The sequence below is a fragment of the Oncorhynchus mykiss genome, chromosome 21 (genome assembly GCF_013265735.2).
Source record: "Oncorhynchus mykiss isolate Arlee chromosome 21, USDA_OmykA_1.1, whole genome shotgun sequence".
Lineage (NCBI taxonomy): Eukaryota > Metazoa > Chordata > Actinopteri > Salmoniformes > Salmonidae > Oncorhynchus > Oncorhynchus mykiss.
Window position 1 is genome coordinate 17,565,454 of NC_048585.1, and position 17,997 is coordinate 17,583,450.

At 46.0% G+C, this 17,997-nt stretch overlaps 1 protein-coding gene across 1 annotated transcript in view; it reads left to right on the forward strand.

Annotated features, from left to right (window-relative positions):
* The window catches only part of LOC110499879 (staphylococcal nuclease domain-containing protein 1), a 311,077-nt gene that overhangs the window by 221,023 nt on the left and 72,057 nt on the right, over window positions 1–17,997 (forward strand). Inside the window, exon 18 of the mRNA XM_036957135.1 lies at window positions 14,477–14,618. Within this exon, the coding sequence (XP_036813030.1) occupies window positions 14,477–14,618 (142 nt within the window). The remainder of the gene's footprint in view (window positions 1–14,476; window positions 14,619–17,997) is intronic.

The window sequence follows — 17,997 nt, forward strand, 5'->3', positions numbered from 1 at the left end:
GAGATGGGTGATACGCTGGGAAGAGAGAGATGGGTGATACGCTGGGAAGAGAGAGATGGGTGATACGCTGGGAAGAGAGAGATGGGTGATACGCTGGGAAGAGAGAGATGGGTGATACGCTGGGAAGAGAGAGATGGGTGATACGCTGGGAAGAGAGAGATGGGTGATACGCTGGGAAGAGAGATGGGTGATACGCTGGGAAGAGAGAGATGGGTGATACGCTGGGAAGAGAGATGGGTGATACGCTGGGAAGAGAGAGATGGGTGATACGCTGGGAAGAGAGTGGTGATACGCTGGGAAGAGAGTGGTGATACGCTGGGAAGAGAGTGGTGATACGCTGGGAAGAGAGTGGTGATACGCTGGGAAGAGAGTGGTGATACGCTGGGAAGAGAGTGGTGATACGCTGGGAAGAGAGTGGTGATACGCTGGGAAGAGAGTGGTGATACGCTGGGAAGAGAGTGGTGATACGCTGGGAAGAGAGTGGTGATACGCTGGGAAGAGAGTGGTGATACGCTGGGAAGAGAGTGGTGATACGCTGGGAAGAGAGTGGTGATACGCTGGGAAGAGAGTGGTGATACGCTGGGAAGAGAGTGGTGATACGCTGGGAAGAGAGTGGTGATACGCTGGGAAGAGAGTGGTGATACGCTGGGAAGAGAGTGGTGATACGCTGGGAAGAGAGTGGTGATACGCTGGGAAGAGAGTGGTGATACGCTGGGAAGAGAGTGGTGATACGCTGGGAAGAGAGAGGTGATACACTGGGAAGAGAGAGGTGATACACTGGGAAGAGAAGACACACTTAGAACAGCCCATTTGAACCCTTGCGCTCCGGAAAAGTTAAGCAAGCTACTGTTTAAGAACAATTATGTACGGGAACATTGAGGGACATTGTATAAAATGTCCTGTCTTTTAGAACATCACTCACTGATGCGTTGGGAAGTTAATTCCTCTTTTCCATGCATTTGCAACCTCCTGCCCTAATGAATGAGGACCACATAGTGCCTTAAGTATTCACACCCCTGGACTTTTTCTACACTTTATTACAGCCTGTATTTAAAATGTGTTGAATTGAAATGTAGTGTAATGGCCAGGCTAAATAAGTTAGGGAGTTCAAATGTCACATAATAAGTTGCATGGGCTCACTCTTTGTGCAATAATGGTGTTTAACTTGATTTTTCAATGACTACCTCGTCTCTGTACCCCACATATAATTAATTATCTGTAAGGTCCTTCAGTCGAGCAGTACATTTCAAACACAGATTCAACCACAAAGACAAGGGCGGTTTTGCAATGCCTCGCAATGAATGGCACCTATTTGTAGATGTGTAAAAACATTGAATATCCCTTTGAGCATGGTGAAGTTATTAATTACACTTTGGATGATGTATCAATACACCCAGTAACTACAAAGATACAGGTGTCCTTCCTAACTCAGTTGCCGGAGAGGAAGGAAATTGCTCAGGGATTTCACCATGAAGCCAATGGGGACTTTAGAACAGTCAGAGTTTAATGGCTATGATAGAGAACTGAGGATGGATCAACAACATTGTAAATACTTCACAATACAAACCTAATTGACAGAGTGAAAAGAAGGAAGTCTGTACAGAATGCAAATATTCCAAAACATGCATCGTGTTTGCAGTAAGGCACTAAAGTAAAACTGCTAAATATTTGGCAAAGAAATTAACTTTAATTCCTGAATACAAAGTGTTATTTTTGGGGCAAACACAACACGACACATCACTGAGTACCACTCTTCATATTTTCAAGCATGGTGTTGGCTGCATCATGTTATGGGTATGCTTGTCACCGGCAAGGACTAGGGAGTTTTTTTATGATCAAAAGATAATGAATAGAGCTAAGCACAGGCAAAATTCTAGAGGAAAACATTGTTCAGTCTGCTTTCCACCAGACACTGGAATTGCTGTCTAGCCAATTCTCGCAATGATCAACAACCAACTTGACAGAGCTTGAATAATTTTCAAAAGAATGTGCAAGTATTGTACAATCCAGGTGTGCAAAGCTCTTAGAGCCTTACCCAGAAAGACACACAGCTGTAATTGCTGCCAAAGGTGGTTCTAAGGGGTGTGAATAATTATATAATTATTCAATACATATGCAAAAATGTCTAAAAACATGTTTTCACTTTGTCATTATTGGGTATTGTGTGTAGATGGGTGAAGAAAACAAATATTGAATCCTTTTTGAATTCAGGCAGTAACAAAACAAAATGTGGAATGAGTGGAGGGGTATGAATACTTTCTGAAGGCACTGTATACACACACACACACACACACACCCTCGTCAGGCAGACTACAGCAGCTTTAATTACATGGCACCACTTTGTTTTCCTTCTGATGTCCTTGTAGCTTGATGATGTTTTAGTTTTCATTTTATTTAACCTTTATTTAACTAGGCAAGTCAGTTAAGAACAAATTCTTATTTACAATGACAGCCTACCCCGGCCAAACACGGACGACGCTGGGCCAATTGTGTGCCGCCCTATGGGACTCCCTATCACGTCCGGATGTGATGCAGCCCGGCCTTAATGACCGCCGTTTGACACCGCTAGCAGAAAACGACCGCGTTGCATAAGGCTCCATGTGTTATAATGGTTCCCCCAGTGGGATAATGTATGTGTGTGTAAAAGAGGGAGTAGTGTGTGTTCATGTGAATGATGGAGAGAGCCCGGGTCGCATCAAAACAGAGGTGTGTGTGTGTGTCTTCATGTGTGTCTTCATCTTTGCATGTGTCACAAGATTTTTCCGCATGCATGCTTTTCCTCCTGTTTCCATGGTTACGCCATGCTGTGGTCACCTCGGTATCCAGGTGGCGATAGCGTCCACCACGGTAAACTCCTTTGCACGCAAGCGCCAAGTTCTAACTCAGAACCAGTGAACGGTGGATGAGCTCCTGTGTCAATTTGAAAAAGTTAAAAGGGCTACAACCAGAGAGAGCTTAAGGGTCATTTTCTGAAATGAGTCATGTAAGTCAGGGGTTGAGGAGCTCACCGCTGCTCTCCCAGCCGCCGCCCGCTGTCGACCGTCTACGGACATGTTGGCTGTGATATGAGAGGCTAAGGAGAGTCTCTCTCTCTCTCTCTTTCAATCTCGCCGCCCTCATCTCACTCACCCTCCTCTCTCGCTCTGTTTAAATTCCCAGCTGCTCACTTCCCCCCCCAATACTCACCACCAGCCGCACCACCTGTTCAGTTTTAATGCATAATCTATTTGCTAAGTAACCACATCCAGGTGTCTCTGCGTTCTCTCCCGCCTTGTCCTGGAGATTTCGATGCTGTCCGGGAGAGACTGTGTGGGAAAAAGAGATTAGGGCTGTTAGAGCTCACGGCTTGTTAGACCGCCGCTGTGTGTGTGTTTGTGTGTCTGCTGTGTGTAAGTGTGTGGTGGGTGGGCATTGGAGTTTAGCCTTTTGAAAATAATCAAGTCTTACTTATATGGCAGATCTGGGATCAGCTTCCCCTCCCCCAATCCATTAGTGCACAATATTAAAAGCTGACCCCAGGTGCTACTACTCCCTACACCTCTTGGATGAGTGGGCTGAGCCACAGTGGTTTCCTGTGCTGTGATATACACCCAGCCCTAGTGTGTTGGGATTGGTATGTATATAGGCCCAGCCCTAGTGTGTTGGGATTGGTATGTATATAGGCCCAGCCCTAGTGTGTTGGGATTGGTATGTATATAGGCCCAGCCCTAGTGTGTTGGGATTGGTATGTATATAGACCCAGCCCTAGTGTGTGGGGATTGGTATGTATATAGGCCCAGCACTAGTGTGTTGGGATTGGTATGTATATAGACCCAGCCCTAGTGTGTGGGGATTGGTATGTATATAGGCCCTAGTGTGTTGGGATTGGTATGTATATAGGCCCTAGTGTGTTGGGATTGGTATGTATATAGGCCCTAGTGTGTGGGGATTGGTATGTATATAGGCCCAGCCCTAGTGTGTGGGGATTGGTATGTATATAGGCCCAGCCCTAGTGTGTTGGGATTGGTATGTATATAGACCCAGCCCTAGTGTGTGGGGATTGGTATGTATATAGGCCCTAGTGTGTTGGGATTGGTATGTATATAGGCCCAGCCCTAGTATAGTATTGTTAAATTGGCGTCTATGTTGGGATATTGTGTTTCAGTGTGTCCTTAGAGCCAATAAGCCAGCGTGTTATTGTGTTGTTCCAGTGTGTGAAGGTACTGTCCTAGCTCACCCTCCTGTCCCCCCTTTTCTTCCCAAGGCCGTGTGTGTGTTGTGCTCAAGGCAGTGAGGTGAAAACCCCACACAAACATCCACTCTTCTCGCTAAACCTCCCCCTGTTAACCTTGGTGATTGGGTTAATGTTCTAGGATAACCAGGTCTCCTCCATATATCATACCGCATGTCAAATGTCCTCACATTTTACCGTTGTCCAATTTTACCGCTGTCAATCAAGCACCCATCCAATCAGAGACAAGCCCTGTGGTTTTCCTTCATGGTTGGGTCCGGAGGAAATGTGATAAACACCAAATAAGAAAATTGCTACGAGGCACCTGCTCTGCGCTCGTCTTGATCAGAGGATTGTGTTTTTACCTTAAGTGATTGCAATCAGTCAAATAATTCACCGTTCAACCCACATCTCCCCGTGTGTTACCTGACAAGAACATCGGTCATCAAATCAGTCATGGTCAACCCTCTATCTCTCTCTAAGCTCCACCAGCCACCACCCATCTCATCACCCAGATGGTTGAAAAATTAACATTTGCCCTTAAGACAAGTGAGACGGGATTTTATGCCTCCCTGTTTATGATCGATGGTTTTATTAAAACATCATTTCAGATTGTGTAAAACGCACGTTCTGGCTCCACACACACACACACACTGTAGATATTGGTCTTGTTCATATCCTCCCATGTGCCAATCAGCCAAGCACTTTACAGATTCCTCCCCCACTGTGCATGTTTTTCATTTACCAGCGATAATAATTCCTGTAAACATGCTTCTAGTCATTACTAATACAGCTGTTCCATGATGGATGCACTGTGTATAGACGTCATGTTCTGTCCTCCTAACAGTTCATTAACATGGCTGTAAACATGCTTCTAGTCATTACTAATACAGCTGTTCCATGATGGATGCACTGTGTATAGACGTCATGTTCTGTCCTGCTAACAGTTCATTAACATGGCTGTACACATGTATGTAAAGCGCCATCAGTAAATTGCGCACTACACCATCACACCACAGGTCATCGATGTGTGTTGTGTGGGTCTAGGTGTTGCACACTGTCATGTACAGTAAGTGTTGCACGGCTTGCCAGAGTGTGGTGTCCATACAAATACAATGATTGTATTCATTTATGTCATTGTCATTCATATTCTATGTGGCTGATGAATGCATAGTAGACTTAGATCGCGTCTCCGTTACAGAAAGCGTTGTGTGGATTGTCATTGTGTTGGCGACCTCGTACCAGGCCTAGGTTGCGTATGACCGTGTTCTTACAGCTGCACTATCGAGCCCCTAGTTAGGTTGAGTGGTCTAGTGCTGGGATGGATTGGCTGGCTGGAGTGGCACTCTGATTCGCCAGGCTGGTTCGTCTTTTCCAGCCTCGAATAGTTCCCTCGACACACCGTGGCAACCCCATCAACCTAATATCACTACTCATTAATAAAACGTTGTGCTCATCATTGTAAGGAAAGCCTGGTATTGGAATTGGTTTACAGATCAAGTCTAGTGGGGATGAGGTAGTGGTTTGTTATGTCCTGACCTGAGTGAATACCTTGTCGTTGGATGATTGAATTGGAGGAATGGTGCATCTTTGTTATTGAATGTAGGATTGGGAACTAGGTCTGAATGTTTTGAAGTTCAGGTGAACATGTAGCCTATATTTACTTTATTGAATCTTCTTGGGGGGCTTTGTCTCGTGTCTCCCATCAAACAAGCATAGTTTGGGCTCAGTTTGTTTTCTCTGAGTGTTTGGTGACGAACGGTCGAGGTTCACTCACCATATAAGATGTAGACTCGAGAAGGGAAACATGACAACAGAGCAGCCATTTATTTAGTGAGGCATTCACTTCTCAAGGCCCCTTCATTAGGAACGTAATAGAGGCTTAGATTGATCTGCAGAGGGCACTTTTATTAATAACAAGCACTTGTATTGATTTGTATTGTTTGCAGAGCACTATTGAATAATGAATTAACAATGAAACTACATATGTGGGTGGTGTAACTGGAGAGAGGCTGTTCCATACGCTCTCCCTACATTCATGTTCTCCTCCAGCTCTAGACAGATATGACTAGCTGTTCCACAGCTGAGTATTTTCAAAATGTCAATTACCTCAATTGCTAATGAATAGTGCTGTACTTTTCATTGTGTGATAGGTTTGAAAACTTGTTTCAACAGGCTGCAAGCGAAGTACTTGAAGTTTAGGGCAAAGGCTTCTGGGTAGAGTAGTTTGATAAAACCAGTATGAGACAAGTACGCTAGTGTATAGCCTACACCAGAGAAGGAGTAGCAGGGTTGTTGGAAATGGTTTAGACTGAAGCTGATGTGGAGGTCTGTGGCCATGTCCTACCTTGAGTGATAGTTCACTGTGTAGTGTAGAACAGACAATGACAGCAGTGTGGATTCATACAACCTGTGTGTGTGTCTGTCTGTGCACCCTACTACCCTCATCTCACTCTTCTCGTGTGTGTGTGTGTGAGTATGCACCAGTGTGTGTGTGTGTGTGTGAGTATGCACCAGTGTGTGTGTGAGTATGCGCCAGTGTGTGTGTGTGTGTGAGTATGCGCCAGTGTGTGTGTGTGTGTGTGAGTATACGCCAGTGTGTGTGTGTGTGAGTATGCACCAGTGTGTGTGTGTGTGTGTGTGTGAGTATGCACCAGTGTGTGTGTGTGTGTGTGTGTGAATATGCGCCAGTGTGTGTGTGTGTGAGTATGCGTCGTTGTGTGTGTGTGTGAGTATGCGCCATTGTGTGTGTGTGTGTGAGTATGCGCCATTGTGTGTGTGTGTGAGTATGCGCCAGTGTGTGTGTGTGAGTATGCGCCAGTGTGTGTGTTTGAGTATGCGCCAATGAGTGTGTGTGAGTATGCGCCAGTGTGTGTGTGTGAGTATGCGCCAGTGTGTGTGTGTGTGTGTGTGTATGCGCCAGTGTGTGTGTTTGTGTGTGTGTGAGTATGCGCCAGTGTGTGTGTGTGAGTATGCGCCAGTGTGTGTGTGTATGCGCCAGTGTGTGTGTGTGTGTATGTGTGTGTGAGTATGTGCCAGTGTGTGTGTGTGTGAGTATGCGCCAGTGTGTGTGTGTGTGAGTATGCGCCAGTGTGTGTGTGTGTGATTATGCGCCAGTGTGTGTGTGTGTGAATATGCGCCAGTGTGTATGTGTGTGAGTATGCACCAGTGTGTGTGTGAGTATGCACCAGTGTGTGTGAGTATGCAGCAGTGTGTGTGTGTGTCTGTGCTCTGGGTGTTGATGGAGATTTGGTCTCCCCCGGGCCGAACACACTCTATTGGAATTGACATGCTGTCACCTTTAATCAATGTTCCCAATGTCCCCATCCCCCTGGTTCTCTCTCTCTCTCTCTCTCTGTGTGTGTGTGTGTGTGTGTGTGTGTGTGTGTGTGTGTGTAAAAGGGAATTTTCTGAATGTAATGTCTCTTAGTCTGCCAGGACATTCTAAATGACCTCCCATTCCAGTCTATACCAGTACTGCTGCAAGCCTTTCCAGACTCACGTTTCCTCTCTTCACACTCTGCAGTGTTTTTAACTTTGTTCGTTATTAGTTAGTTCATTTTCATATTTCTTTGCACATTTGTATATAATGCCGGTTGTGGTTTTAGTAAAACAGTCAGTCTACTCTTCAGTACCTCAAGGGGTTTGGCTGTGACATCAGCAAGGCACAGTTCACCCTTAGGCTTTGGTTCAGCTATCTCTTACCATTTGTCACTACTGACTATTCATGCTTCACTAGCATAGCATGATTATCCCATGTTAAACACCATGCCATGTGGACCTTAGGTTAGGTTAGATTACTCGTTGGTTATTACTGCATTGTTGGAACTAGAAGCACAAGCATTTCGCATTAACATCTGCTAACCATGTGTATGTGACAAATACATTTTGATTTGAACACTTATTGTCTTTTTGAACAATGTTATTGTCTTTTTGAACAATGTTATTGTCTTTTTGAACAATGTTATTGTCTTTTTGAACAATGTTGTTGTCCTTTTGAACAATGTTGTTGTCCTTTTGAACACTGTTATTTTCCTCCTTTTGGGACACTGTTGTTGTCGTCCTTTTGGACACTGTTGTTGTCGTCCTTTTGGACACTGTTGTTGTCCTCCTTTTGGACACTGTTGTTGTCCTCCTTTTGGACACTGTTGTTGTCCTCCTTTTGGACATTGTTGTTGTCCTCCTTTTGGAACAATGTTATTGTCCTTTTGAACACTGTTATTGTCCTCCTTTTGGGACACTGTTGTTGTCCTCCTTTTGGGACACTGTTGTTGTCCTCCTTTTGGGACACTGTTGTTGTCCTCCTTTTGGAACTGTTGTCTTTTTGGAAGACTGTTATTGTCCTTTTGAACACTGTTGTCCTTTTGAACACTGTTATTGTCCTATTGAACACTGTTATTGTCCTTTTGGAACACTGTTGTCCTTTTGTGAGACTGTTATTGTCCTTTTGTAAGACTGTTATTGTCCTTTTAAACACTGTTGTTGTCGTCCTTTTGGTACACTGTTGTTGTCCTCCTTTTGGGACACTGTTGTTGTCCTCCTTTTGGGACACTGTTGTTGTTGTCGTCCTTTTGGAACACTGTTAATATCCTTTTGGAAGACTGTTATTGTCCTTTTGGAAGACTGTTATTGTCCTTTTGGAAGACTGTTATTGTCCTTTTGGAAGACTGTTATTGTCCTTTTGGAACACTGTTATTGTCCTTTTGAACACTGTTATTGTCATTTTGAACACTGTTATTGTCCTTTTGAACACTTATTGTCCTTTGGAACACTGTTGTACTCCTTTTGGAACACTGTTGTTGTACTCCTTTGGGACACTGTTGTTGTCCTCCTTTTGGACACTGTTGTTGTCCTCCTTTTGGGACACTGTTGTTGTCCTTTTGGGACACTTGTTGTCCTCCTTTTGGGACACTTGTTGTCCTCCGTTTGGGACACCGTTGTTGTCCTCCTTTTGGGACACTGTTGTTGTCCTCCTTTTGGGACACTGTTGTCCTCCTTTTGGGACACTGTTGTTGTCCTCCTTTTGGGACACTGTTGTTGTCCTCCTTTTGGGACACTGTTGTTGTCGTCCTTTTGGGGCACTGTTGTCGTCCTTTTGGGGCACTGTTATTGTCCTTTTGGAACACTGTTATTGTCCTTTTGAACACTGTTATTGTCCTCCTTTTGGGGCACTGTTATTGTCCTTTTGGAACACTGTTATTGTCCTTTTGAACACTGTTATTGTCCTCCTTTTGGGACACTTGTTGTCCTCCCCTTTGGACACTATTATTGTCCTTTTGGAAGCCTGTTGTCCTCCTTTTGGAACACTAATTGTCCTCCTTTTGGACACTGTTATTGTCCTCCTTTTTGGACACTGTTGTTGTCCTCCTTTTGGGACACTGTTGTCCTCCTTTTGGGACACTATTGTTGTCCTCCTTTTGGGACACTGTTGTTGTCCTTTTGGAACACTTTTGTTGTCCTCCTTTTGGAACACTGTTGTTGTCCTCCTTTTGGAAGACTGTTATTGTCCTTTTAGAACATTGTTGTTGTACTCCTTTTGGGACAATGTTGTTGTACTCCTTTTGGGACACTGTTGTTGTCCTCCTTTTGGACACTATTATTGTCCTTTTGGAAGCCTGTTGTTGTCCTCCTTTTGGAACACTGTTGTTGTCCTCCTTTTGGAACACTGTTGTTGTCCTCCTTTTTGACACTATTATTGTCCTTTTGGAAGCCTGTTGTTGTCCTCCTTTTGGAACACTGTTGTTGTCCTCCTTTTAGAACACTGTTGTTGTCCTCCTTTTTGACACTATTATTGTCCTTTTGGAAGCCTGTTGTCCTCCTTTTGGAACACTGTTGTTGTCCTCCTTTTGGAACACTGTTGTTGTCCATATAGAACAGTTTTCCTTTTCAGGAGTAGAGGACTGATGATTTGCTGTCTCTGCTTTTTTGGAGCCGGACACAGGGAGCTCGGAAACCCTAACTCCTCTCGCTCTCTCACGTCTCTGTGTCCAAGCAGCAACAGCAGTCACATACCTGCGTTCAAGTGGAAGAAACAGGAATGGTTGGTTGCTCACGGAAGGTCATCCACCTAGGGCACAGCGGGGGAGAATGTTTATGTGGGCGAGCACCATGTGGAAGGCCACTTCTGCATAGTTGTTGTGAAAGCAGCGCTGTGATTGGCATTCTGTGTGTGTTCTCTCCTCCTGTTCCCTTGCCACTGCGGCGGCATGACGTGGGCCAACGTGTCAGAGGTCACTTGGCCTGAATCGTCATGAACGACTCCCAAACCCCCGCCACCACGGTGACAGTTGCCACGGTAATGAACAGTGACACGCTAATCTGTGTCACTCGGATTGGTCCTGCAGGTTTGATTAAAAGCCCGGACATGTCATTACCCTCTGCTGAAGCCCCACTGCATTGTGGGTATTGAATCCATTAATATCTCAGGGAGGGATGGAGAAAAAGAGGGAAAAAGACCAGTGGAAGTTTGAAGTGTGGCCATGTTTGGGTCTTAATTAACTCCTGGTCATTCGAATCCACAAAATTATTTAATAAAAAATATATCCCTTCCCTTTATTTGGCACCACAAAGAAGCAATTGAATGTAATTGGGTGGTTTGACCCAGTCTTTTGTCTCCAGGTGGGCAGGGAACCCGCCAAGGCTCGCTCGGGCTGGCGCACTGTATCACTTGTTGTATAATAAATATTTGTTCCCAATGATTCAAGGTAGCAGGCAGTAAGCCGATTCACTAGCACGACTCATTGCAGTAGTGAAATGGGCCTGTAAATGTCTTACGCTGCATACGTCAGATGTAATTGGTTAATGCTAGCATGCCGAAGAAGGCCTATAGAACGCTGGGTGTAGTTAGCCTACCATGCTAACATGCTGACCACACCGCGCATCACGTTACATGCGCCAGCATTGCGAAATAAATGTACACATACATGTTATTCAGTAATTTCATCCAAACTGATCGCGCACGTCAATGAGCGTCTGCATTGCCAAACGCTAAAATAGAACTTGGTTTTAACGCTTGACATGCATGCAAGTCTCATCTCTCCCACCTGCTCATTGGTTTTTAGGATCATATACCCACGTGGGTGATTGAAAGATGAACTGAGTTCCGTACTCCAGTCCAGTTGGTGGTGGTAATGCACCTTAAAGTTGGTTGCCAACCGCCATATAAAGTCCAAAGAAGAAGAAGAAGCCTGAAGGAGGAGAGATTACTGGAAACTAACTAGGTTTCCTCTTTTATCAGTGGATTACATGTCGGAGTAGAGAACACATGTGACTTAAAATGGGTTAAAATTCTACAAAGACCCAGAAAAAAAAGACCTTATGCATTTAATGTAAAATAACAACCCAATGTTTATCTCAGGACAAATTAACTAGCAACAGCAAGCTAGCTAGCTAAATGGTCGTGAATGTTTCATGTGTTTCGACCTGTCCCCAAATTAATATAGTTGGTTCAGAGTTGATTTTGATATTTTAACCTGCGTGTCCTGATCGCATCTGATGTGGACAAAATCAACATGTGCACGACGCCCGTGCCTGGTCTAGTCAGCATGTGACACTGCTCGGAGGGAGAGAGGGGGAGAGGGAGGCAGAGAGAGACCTTGTGAAGGTAATTAGCTGATGATACCACACAGTTAAATAATTAGCCAGCTGCTAAAAGCTGGTGACAAGCGGTAGCAGGGCACGAAGTCTGGGACCAGAATGCTCCTGACCAGCTTCAAGCCATACGGCTGTCTAGTCCGGGACCAGAATGCTCCTGAACAGCTTCAAGCCATAAGGCTGCCTAGTCTGGGACCAGAATGCTCCTGAACAGCTTCAAGCCATAAGGCTGCCTAGTCTGGGACCAGAATGCTCCTGAACAGCTTCAAGCCATAAGGCTGCCTAGTCTGGGACCAGAATGCTCCTGAACAGGTTCAAGCCATAAGGCTGTCTAGTCTGGGACCAGAATGCTCCTGAACAGTTTCAAGCCATAAGGCTGCCTAGTCTGGTACCAGAATGCTCATGAACAGCTTCAAGCCATAAGGCTGCCTAGTCTGGGACCAGAATGCTCCTGAACAGCTTCAAGCCATAAGGCTGCCTAGTCTGGGACCAGAATGCTCCTGAACAGCTTCAAGCCATAAGGCTGCCTAGTCTGGGACCAGAATGCTCCTGAACATGTTCAAGCCATAAAGCTGTCTAGTCTGGGACCAGAATGCTCCTGAACAGGTTCAAGCCATAAGGCTGTCTAGTCTGGGACCAGAATGTGCCTGAACAGGTTCAAGCCATAAGGCTGTCTAGTCTGGGACCAGAATGCGCCTGAACAGGTTCAAGCCATAAGGCTGTCTAGTCTGGGACCAGAATGCTCCTGAACATGTTCAAGCCATAAGGCTGTCTAGTCCGGGACCAGAATGCTCCTGAACATGTTCAAGCCATAAGGCTGCCTAGTCTGGGACCAGAATGCTCCTGAACATGTTCAAGCCATAAGGCTGCCTAGTCTGGGACCAGAATGCTCCTGAACATGTTCAAGCCATAAGGCTGTCTAGTCTGGGACCAGAATGCTCCTGAACATGTTCAAGCCATAAGGCTGTCTAGTCTGGGACCAGAATGCTCCTGAACATGTTCAAGCCATAAAGCTGCCTAGTCTGGGACCAGAATGCTCCTGAACATGTTCAAGCCATAAGGCTGCCTAGTCTGGGACCAGAATGCTCCTGAACATGTTCAAGCCATAAGGCTGTCTAGTCTGGGACCAGAATGCTCCTGAACATTTTCAAGCCATAAGGCTGCCTAGTCTGGGACCAGAATGCTCCTGAACATGTTCAAGCCATAAGGCTGCCTAGTCTGGGACCAGAATGCTCATGAACATGTTCAAGCCATAAGGCTGTCTAGTCTGGGACCAGAATGCTCCTGAACATGTTCAAGCCATAAAGCTGCTTTATTTCATTCTTATTTTTTGCACTGACTCTCTTGCACAGGTTCGATGTACACTCACTGGACTCTAACCACACACTCACACATACTACACTGACACTCCAACACACACAAACACACAACGTGCACACACATACATATTGATGCCACAGACACACACACAAACACACACATACATTCACACTTCACATGCTGCAGCTACTCGCTGTTTATTATCTATGCGTAATAACTTTTATCGAACATAGTAATATCGACCTTGTACCCCTGCACATTGACTCGGTGCTGGTACCCTGTGTATTTAGCCACGTTATCATTACTCATTGTATTTATTCCTCGTGTTATTACTTTTTCAAAATAAATCTTTCTGCATTGTTGGAAGGGCCTTTAAGCGTTTCACTGTTAGTCTACACCTGTTGTTTGCAAAGCATATGACAAATCAAATTTGGTTTGAAATCGCTACACTATATAAAAACCACAAACTTGTTAGTTTTTTTATTACCTCCAAGTAAACACAACAGCCTGCGGTGGAAATGAACGGAGTAGAACCAGATGTGTTGTGGTGTTACACAAGGAAAGGAGACTAAAGTTGTCGTCAAGTTGTGTTCCACCCCATCAGCAGGAGCCTCAGAACATCAGCTGGTGGAGAGATGAATAGGGAGCTCTTGTCATCCTGTCCCTCACACGTGTGTGTGTGTGGCTGTTGTCATGCGCGCATGTGTGTGTTTTCGTGTGTGTTTGTGCGTCCATAGCGTCGACCATAGTGTTTGATTTGTGGCCCCAAGCGGAACACTCTTCCCTTAATGAGCCTCCTGCCCTCCCGACAGAGGCCCAACCTTGGAGAGGAGCTGACCTGGTTTCCACACCGGAAACACTCTAGAGGATGGTGAAGAGAGGGAGAGAGGTTGTCCCACAGGGGATTGGTGTTGCTGTTAGATAACAGACCCATGTTTCTCCGGTCTAGGGGTTGTTTGTTCTAAACCGTATTTCCCTTTGGCATCAAAACAGGCCCTGAATCAAGTACTGGGAGTCATTTAGGAGTGTAAATGAATTGTTCTGTTGGAGTTGGCAGTGATTAAAGTAGTAGTTTGATGTCTGGTTTGGGTTTGTTTTGAGTATGTTAGATGTTTGATCATGTGACATATAATAAGGAACTGGCATGCTTAGCTGGAGGTTTAGACATGAGAAATGTCCTTTTTGCTGTGGTCTTCAGTCAGACAGGGGACTGTATATTATTTCATTTGTCCTACAAGTAGATCCCCAATTTAACGAGAAAGACCTCATATTAATGATATCATTATATTACACATAAGAACAGGGAGTGTTCTGTCATGCTTCACCCTAATCATGTGACCTTCCCCCCCTCAGATCTGGGCCAACTATGAGGAGAAGAAGGTGGAGGAGGTGGTGCACGTGATGGAGGAGAAAGAGCGCACAGCCAACTACAGAGCTGTATATGTCACTGAGATCACGGACACCATGCACTTCTACACCCAGGATGTGGAGACAGGTGTGTGTGTGTGTGTGGGGGGGGAGCGAGCGCACAGCCAACTACAGAGTTGTATATGTCACCTAGATCACGGACACCATGCACTTCTACACCCAAGACGTGGAGATAGGTGTGTGTGTGTGGAGGGGGGGGGGGAGTGTGTTGTCTGATATTTTGACTAGGTTGTTTTGGTGTGGGCGGGGGGGGGGGGGGGGGGGGGGGGGGGAGTGTGTTGTCTGATATTTTGACTGGGTTGTTTTGGTGTGTGTGTGTGCGAGAGACGGGACTAGTTGGAGGCTGACTTCATGGATGACGGGCAGTTCTGCCCCACAGCCCAGACGGTCTCTCTCTGCTCTCACATGTATCTCCCTTCTGCATCCTCCACCTTCCTGCAGAGAAACGCACCAACATTCCGCTTGTTTTTGCTCCTGAAAGACTGGAATAAATCACCAGATTATTCTGTCATTCCCCAGTGGAGGGAGGGAACGTTTGAGACAGAATAAATAACAATCCCAGGTGTTTCGGCATGGCTGCACCTGCCATCACCCTCCTCCCCTCGCTCTCCGTGTGCGATGCATTATGGGTCGGTGTAAGGAGAGGTCCATAGTTTAGCCCTCTGAGCTTAAAGAGGTGATCTAGTGTACAGCATCTACTGTTGCTGTTGTACTAATGGCCATCATTGTTCTCTCTGTGGGCTGCCAAGGTTGTGTGTGTGTTTGTCTGCATGTTTGTGTTTCTGTCTGTGTCTGTTTGCATTCTGTGTGTGTGTGTTGTGAGCGACAGTGTGTTTATGTAGGCCTGTTAGCCCGAGCCCAGTGAAGCAGCACTATGGCCAGCCACTCATGTAATTACTACTAACCCATCCAACCCCCTGCCATCGACAGAGAGAACCAACCCTCACATTTTATATCATTATCATTCTTCTAGCTGACCCAGACTCAACCCCCTCCACTCATCCACAGCCCAAAGGCATTAGACATCTACAATGTTAAGGAACGTCTTTCTTTTAGGCTCTCCTTTAAAAATAAACATTCTTACCGTTAATATTCTTACCAATGTTTTCTACACACACTCTGTCTGAGTAATGTGTTCAGACACAACATAGCTGGAACGGTTGTGTGTGGCGTCTCATGCATAGCCCTGTGTCTAACAACACGCTGGTTAGTGTGTACACTACACACTATAGCCGTAGAGGAGTCTGCCAAAGGCTGGCTCCAGCGCCTATCCCCTTTTGGCTCCTTGAATAGGACGGGAGGCTGTTATTCAATGTGACTGTGTGCTTGGTCCCATGCCTCGTGGGAACGAGGAGTTGGTTGGACAGAGCAGGGGTTAATGAGTGTGTTGCATCATCACACCAATACACTTTGCTTTAATTGGTTCAATCACTCTCTTTCTCTCTCGGTCATTCACTCAATCACACATTCACTAGTGTGTGTTCCATAACGAGGTGGGGGTGGGTGGGGATCTCACTCCCCCTCCTGTTCATGGGGCGGCAGGTAGCCTCGTGGTTAGAGCTTTGGGCCAGTAACCGAAAGGTTGCTGGATCAAATCCCTGAGCTGAGAAGGTAAAGATCTGTCGTTCTGCCCCTGAACAATGCAGTTAACCCACTGTTCCTCTGAACAAGGCAGTTAACCCACTGTTCCCCTGAACAAGGCAGTTAACCCACTGTTCCCCTGAACAAGGCAGTTAACCCACTGTTCCCCTGAACAAGGCAGTTAACCCACTGTTCCCCTGAACAAGGCAGTTAACCCACTGTTCCCCTGAACAATGCAGTTAACCCACTGTTCCTCTGAACAAGGCAGTTAACCCACTGTTCCCCTGAACACGGCAGTTAACCCACTGTTCCCCTGAACAATGCAGTAAACCCACTGTTCCCCTGAACACGGCAGTTAACCCACTGTTCCCCTGAACAATGCAGTAAACCCACTGTTCCCCTGAACACGGCAGTAAACCCACTGTTCCCCTGAACAAGGCAGTTAACCCACTGTTCCCCTGAACACGGCAGTTAACCCACTGTTCCCCGGGTGCAGAAGACGTGGATGTCCATTAAGGCACCGCTCTGATTCAGAGGGGTTGGGGTCAATGCTGAAGACTCATTTCAGTTGAAGGCATTCTGACTAGTGCCACTGGACTTTGGCAGAGGCCATGAAATTGACTTTCGTCGTCACTTAATTCATCTTAATGCGATAATTAATACATTTGCATTCATTTAGAGCCAATCTGAGCCCTGCGTCTCCGTGGGCGTGACAATCCTATCACGTTGGAGCTTGGCAGCCTTTGGCACCCGACATAACCCCTCACTAATACCACATACGTACACACCACCCACCCAGGAGACGTTCAGGTGTTGGAGCATGATCAGAACAGATCTCCTCCTGCTGATCCCCCTCCATGTAGCTGCATATATCCCCCACGTCCCCGGAGGAAGTTATGTAGAGCGCTGATGATGTGCCATGTAACCTATGTGATCACCGTGACGACTAGTGTGATTGACAGGAAACACACTGGCACAGACAGGGTTGATTAGCCTGATAACAGTCGGAAGCGTGGAAAGCACATGTGAAGAACCAGAACAGGATAGAGACACACGTTCGGTTTAGGAAATGTAGCTAAAGCTGCAGCTCAGCTGGTAGTACTGCAGTCTTTGCGTTCAAGCACAGTTTTAGTCATCTTTTATTAGATTTTTTTCATGATTTCAGATGAACCAGCAATGTGGGGCCTTTTTTTAGTTTTTAATTGGCCGATGTCTCCCACCGAGAGAGTTATGTGCTCGTTAGGAAAAACACGATTGTTATTTTCAGCAGGCAGGCAAATATGACCAGAATCACCCCTGTGACCCTCTCCCTCACTCTCTCTCCCTCCAACCCTCTCTCTCCTTCTCTTATCCTCTTCTCCCCCCCCCCCTCCCACATTAAGGCCCACAGCCCCTTGAAGAGCACTTCAAAGCCCAGGCCCAGTAAATTCTTACAAGCCGAGTGCTTTGCAATTTCATGACATGTTTTTTCCGAGACGGCAGAATATATAATGTAGGGGAGGGGGGGTGATTTTAGAAATACTAGGAAGATTGGTTTTTGATAATGACATAGCTTTCTGTGTTGTGGTTAAGTTGGTCCTAAGGCGCCCGGCACCGACAAATTGCCGTCAAGCAGTAGGTTTCCCCCTAATCAGTCTGTATTCCCACCTTTCTCAGAGAGCAGGGATCTCCCTAAATGTGCAGCCCCCAGTGCCACGCCATACGCTATTATGGAAATAGATTCTGACACGTATAGGATGCTGTGAATTCATCACCCGCAAATAGATGTATCTTAGATCGATTCTTTCCATACTGTAGCAGAATTCTGTACGAGGCAAACAGGTCGACCACAACAAACAGCAATCTACCTGGGAGAGAGTTTTGAC